Raw genomic sequence first — 6,000 nt, forward strand, 5'->3', positions numbered from 1 at the left:
TTCTGCTGCTGTTACCTACAGCAATTAATGTACTCCTTTATCAAATGTTCAGTGATATCCTAAGCCACTAAGTGGCATGCTACTGTGTCGACTATTGACTTCAGAACGTAGATATTGTTTTAACCGTGATGTTGTGAACTAACCTTAGTTTAGATGGTAGACTTTGTCTTCATTTGGACATGGGTTGCTAGTTACAGCTCTACTAAATATACCCACCAAGTTTAGCTGCTTATGTGCAAAACATGCTAATTATGTTCTCATTTTATGCTAATATTTCACAAGTATTTCATGCGTCCTTTAATAAGACAAAACGAAATGTACTAACCAGAATAACAAGGGCAGCAGCTCATTCATTCTGCTCTTTGCTTCTCCTGTGATATTATCCTTTTGGACAGTCTCACCTTTTTTGATATTTCAGAGAGTTATAATTTTAAAAGCCACGAAGATGCTGTCCTAAGAGCACAGTATCTAAATTGGAAAATGAAAACTTCCTTTTCTTATTCACAATTTATTTTCTTAAAGCTGTGAACTCCAAAACATTGTTAACTGTTGTTTATCTTACCAAAGTTTCATGGCCAATATGGTGCGTTCCTATGAATACATTCAGCCTGAGCCAGTGCGTCAGCCTGGAAGGATCCTTATGATTTAAAAATGGAGGGAAAGGGAGTTTGATTTGCCGTTAGGATTTTGGGCCATCAAGCGGTACGTCCCTTCTGATGGCTAGGTTGGAACGTGCTTCCCTTACGAAATGGGATCAATATCACTTCTTTTTCATACCTCTTTTTTCTTTGTCCCTCTTTGTTACTTTTTTGTTGGCATACGCTAATCAAAATTTCATTTTTGTAGAAACAAAAATAAAAATTGTCACGGGCTCTACTTGTATTACTTGTATGTCATTAAAATGGACTACAGCTGTCAGAGACCATCTGATATGGTGTCTCAGCATTGCTGTCTTTTAACCAACCGGTGGTTCCTCAATAATATTTTGATTAATAAAATGTTTTTGTTTAAATAAGAAAATCAGGCTGTTTACTTTTGCTCTATTCCTGTCAACAAAAAGGACTTGGCTACAGATTTGTTCTGCTTTATTCTTGTCCTGCTTGGATTAATGTCGATCTTCCGTTTATCCTTTTCAGGCGCCTCCTTGGCATTATAACAAAAAAAGATATCCTCCGTCATATGGCCCAGACGGCAAACCAAGACCCCGCCTCAATAATGTTCAACTGAAACCCATAGCTGAGGAGAGAGAGGAAACTGAAGAGGAGGTTCATTTGTTGAATAGCACAACACTTTAGTCTGGGGGATACTTCTAAAATCAGAGACGAGAGCTGGGTTTTTGCGTAACAGTGCTGCTGGAAATCAGGAGTTGGTCTGGGGGAATATGTGGTGAGGAGGAGGAAGGCTGATGGGAGCGAGGGAAGGGAGAGCTGCTGTCCTGCACTGGATGCGTCCCGAGACGTCAGGTCTGCCATGATAGTGCAGTGGGTGAGCTGTGCGAGGTGGCGCAATTCTCCAGCCCCAGCCTGGTACTTCAGCCTTGAAGAGATGTGGTATTAGTCCCTGTTTCTGGAGGGATCGTTCTGAATTGAGCCATCTTACGGAGACCGAAAGGTCTTGCCCTTCTTACCATTGAAAACTGTTGTGTTAACTCATGAAACGTATTATTACACGTCACCTTTCTACATTCCAGAAGAGCTTTATTTCTCTCTCTCCTGAGCCCTAACAAAGCCTCTTTAAAATTGGTGTGCCCTTTTCAAGCAGTTGTTTCTCATATTGAGATGTACTGTGGGTTACTGAGGTTCAATCACAAGAAGGGAGGTTTTTCTTGTGCCATTAAACGTGTAAGTTTGTACATCGTGAAATGCTCGGGGCAGTACAGATCCGCTGCGACAAAAACAGATTGAACAGGTAATACCTTGCAAGAACCGTGCGAGACTTCTTCCAACCCGTGCACGGTCGTGATACGAGAAAAATCAAAACCAGATGAAACTAGTGTTTCAAAGAAAAATACTGTTTTTGCTGCAGAAAATATCAATAACGTGACCTGGTCTTATGCAATTTTTGTATTATTGAAAACACTATGATATATACCAATGTTGTGCAGTATAAGGAAAAATACTGCTGTTCTACTAGTTAAGAGCTGGAACAATTCTGTATACGTGTATCTGGTAAAAATTGCATGCTACAACACTGGAGATCTTTTTTCCCCCCCTGTAAAATTTGAGAACGGTCATTTTTATTTTTTCTTCTGCACAAAAGACGTTCCACTGCTGACATGGTAGGAAGAAATGTAACTCATAACTTGCACTAAATGTATATTATTTTTCTTGAAGTTTTACCATTCTTTATTTATATTTGTATGGATTTAAAAAAATCTATTAAATATGAATCAGTTAATATCTCACATAACTAATTACCTTTTTAATGTGATTTTATAGAATAATTCATAATCCTCTGCAAGTGATGGAGGATTAGCAAATGTTTACAACTAGATGAAGGGTTTAAACAAAATGGTTTCTTTATGATCCAACACGCATATAAGATCATTTTCAAATGCAACTTTCACTGCCGTTACCTTGAGATTTCCTTTTTTCCTTTACTAGCAGATAACTGGAACAGTAATATTAAAATTTTATTTTTAAAAACTGCAGGGTTTAAAAAATAATAGCAAGAAAGCAACTATAATTGTTAGATTGCTTTTGACGCTTTTTTTTTTTTTCCCCAAGTATATAAAGGTGTAAATGATATGTAGCCACAGAAGATGAGCAGCGGGGCAGAATCTAATTCAGTACTTGAAACTTTGGCAGGACTTCAAAATTCAGCAGCAACACACACACTAGCAGGTGACCTGACAGATCCCTAACTTCTTTACTTTTTCTTTCCTGTCACTAGATTAATTTGGTTCATGTTCATTTTGTCAAGCCACCACAAACACATGCAGAGGAAAAAGGGGAATATGCTATAAGCATAAAATTGGGAGGAAAAAAATAAAGATATCTGGCTGCCAAAAATCATACTTTACAATTGGGGTTTAGATAAAATTTCCTTCTTTTAACAATTATGCCTATAAGACTTCAAAAATATAAATGTCAAAATTAATAATCCTAGGTATCTCTAGGGCATTCATCACAGTTACCTCAACCATCTTTATTTGCAAAGTACTCGGGATGATTTTATCTTAAGTACGATAACATAGTGAAAACAGAATTCTGGTACTTCTGGCAAGCTCCAAAATAATGCCTGTGCATTAAGTGCTCTGCTGAATTTTTACTGATTTTTCTTGAGTATAAAACTACCATCTACATCTCATCATCTCATCTCTGGCAGCAACTGGAACCAGTAGAAAGCGAAATGTGCCAGTGCGCTCATGGTGGTCAGCCCCTGTATTAAAAATGGGTTTGGAACCAAAACAGGGAATTGGGCTGTGTTAAGATGGGAGCGTTGCAACGACTAGCTGTATTCTTCCACGAGAAGTCAGTGCTAGCGCTTCACAGCTGCTTCTGTTGCATCGTGTAAGCCTGAAAAAAAACTTTACAGAAGAAACTTCACAAAGAGCAGGATTCGGCCCATTTCCAGAAGGCAGCTCTGGAAGTTGTCTGTGATGCTGATTTCTGTTGTTCAATTTTTTTTTCACAGTGGAAGAATAGAAATGTACTACAGGTATAAAAATTGCTTTAACTCAGTTTGAAAGCTCTGCCATTTCGGACGTTCTCATAAACACTGCTGTGTGTACTCTTTTAACTTGCACCTAATTCTACAGACTGTACTGTCTGAATTAAAATACAGTTCACGCCCCTGCTGTGTTTTATAATTTCAGTATGGATCCTGAGCGCTGCATATAAATTGTGCATCTCTGCTCTTCTTACCTGCTAAGCTTTCCCTGTTGACATTTAAAATGTCTTCTGGTAAATAGATGCTAGAGGTTCTGATAATGAAGTATGTGTGCCTGTGCTGTGCAACAAGAATTTTCTAACCTAAAACTTCCAGCGCCTTACTCAAGCTACTAATTTGAAAAAAAAAAAAATGTGGTGGATGGGAGGGGGAAAGTGTCAGCATTTTGGGGTTTTTTTTCTTTTTTTTTTTTTTTCCCAGACCATTCAGTTACTGGTTCATGAAGAATGCATTCTTTGTTAATCTGTGATGTTGCCTAGAGCTGTATTTAATATTGATCTTAATGTTTTTATTTATAATAGTGTGGTAGAGCTGCGTATCATTACAGTAAAGATTCTGATTACTGTGATGATTTAATCAAACATTAAAAACTTCTGTATGACCATTTATTGTTCTGTTGTGTTTTCTCATTGTTTTCACAAACAATATTTGTATTGATTTTTGTAGTTATTTTCCCTGAGAGTTTTACATACAAAACTAGTAAGCAGGTAACAAAGAAAAGACTGAATTTTAGGAAGAGATGCAGTCTTTGCATTGCCTAATATGTGCCTACGAATCAGCAGCCAAATCAACCCACTCAAACAGATCAGTATTAGTGGGGTTTTTTTCCAAAATACAAATTTTAAAAATTGTTTGAATTACATAATTACAGAATAGTTGGCTTCCTGATTTAAAAGAGTTAAAGGTGGATGATGCTTTTACTGCCTAAAAACCAGGATGATGTAGTTTCTACATAGTACAGTTTCAGTACCTCTGGTTTAAAGACAAAATGGTTAGACAGCTGTTGATGATGGGTAGTAATGATGATACTTCGGTATTTTTTCAATTGGTGCAACCATTTTTCTTCTCAATTAGAGGTTAATAGATAAGACTGGAAAATCCCCACTAAGATCCCCATTTTTGTAGATTTAAGTTGATATTTAAATAACAATGCAAAAAAGGAATATTTTTTTGTTACTTGTATGATGTACAGGACATTAGTGTGAAGGTCTCTTCTCCCTGGAACCTAAGAAGTAAGGGCAGAGTGAGACTGAATTTTCAAGAAAGTACCTCTTTTTTACGTAGAAAACATAAAACTGGTCCAGTGAAAAAGTCCCTGTGTGCTTATGGTTGAAGAAATGGAACATTTCTATGCTGAGTGAAAGGGGTGGGGTTGTCAGATTTACAACAGAAGATGTGGCATGTGATTCTGAGAACCAAAACCACCTTTTTTGATTTAAAAACGCTGACTTACATTGTGAATTATTAGTTTATGCTGGAAGGGACCTTTAGAAGTAAAACTGCTAAAAAGTGGGGACAACTTTGAGATTTGAGCATGTTGCTGGTGGCCTATAATCTTCCATAGCAGGACTACTGGCATTAGGAATGACATAAAGTGCTCCAGTAGAAGTCACAGCACTGCATGATGTCAGGCCTGCTGAGTAAGAACAAATGTTATTTTCCATCGGTGTCTGGACTGTTTCTTCAACCAGTTGCCTGAGAATAAAAGCATAACAACAATAAAATAAAGCAGTGGACCAATGAACTTGAAAAAGAAATTGCATCTTGTACAAATCACTTCAATTCTATTTTCAAAAGTCCAGATTAGTGAGAACAGGGTTATTCATCTAATAAGGTAGCAAATGCAGCAGAATTTCCAATTTATCCCATAAACGTCAGGCTTGAATCTTACTTGTTTCCTGTTAATTCAGCCACATCTGAGACCTGATCTAGTGCTTTGCTGTAATGGCAAACGGGAACGTTGCTGTAACTGCGTTTTTTACCCGTGTGGTGGGACAGAATTGGGGGGCGGGAGGAGTCACCCAGAGCAGGGACAGGGGAGTTTGGTGAGTGTACGTAAGAGGCTGGTTGCAACTGAGCTACACAGAGCCAGTCCAGGATTGAATCACTTCCCCAGCGCCTACCGGTTCTATAAAAAAAATATAGAATAGCAACCGCTCGGGTTTGTGCTTCGTTTCAGCAAGTAGCACGGTAACGCGAACTGGTCTGGGTTTGGCTTCAGGCCGAGAAGCAGCGAGTAGTATGGACCCGAGAATACCCCGAACGCCGCGCTTCATCTTTTCCTGCTGTGCTGCAGCCCGCCCTGACGCACCCAGAGGCGACCGGAGG

The 6,000-nt window shown here is 38.5% G+C and overlaps 2 protein-coding genes across 5 annotated transcripts in view; one reads left to right on the forward strand and one right to left on the reverse strand.

Moving 5' to 3' along the window:
• CLCN3 (chloride channel, voltage-sensitive 3) overlaps positions 1 to 1,941 on the forward strand; it is a 54,797-nt gene extending 52,856 nt beyond the window's left edge. For all 4 annotated transcript variants that reach the window (XM_009893737.1, XM_009893738.1, XM_009893740.1 and 1 more), the window contains one exon: positions 1,137 to 1,941. In XM_009893737.1, coding sequence (XP_009892039.1) covers positions 1,137 to 1,295 — 159 coding nt within the window. In that variant the 3' untranslated portion in view covers positions 1,296 to 1,941. The remainder of the gene's footprint in view (positions 1 to 1,136) is intronic.
• Positions 1,942 to 5,174: 3,233 nt separating this feature from the next.
• The window catches only part of LOC104294201 (chromosome unknown open reading frame, human C4orf27), an 8,974-nt gene continuing 8,148 nt past the window's right edge, over positions 5,175 to 6,000 (reverse strand). The window contains exon 9 of the mRNA XM_009893781.1: positions 5,175 to 5,367. Coding sequence (XP_009892083.1) covers positions 5,175 to 5,367 — 193 coding nt within the window. The remainder of the gene's footprint in view (positions 5,368 to 6,000) is intronic.

Source organism: Charadrius vociferus, unplaced genomic scaffold (assembly GCF_000708025.1).
Source record: "Charadrius vociferus isolate BGI_N301 unplaced genomic scaffold, ASM70802v2 scaffold59, whole genome shotgun sequence".
NCBI lineage: Eukaryota > Metazoa > Chordata > Aves > Charadriiformes > Charadriidae > Charadrius > Charadrius vociferus.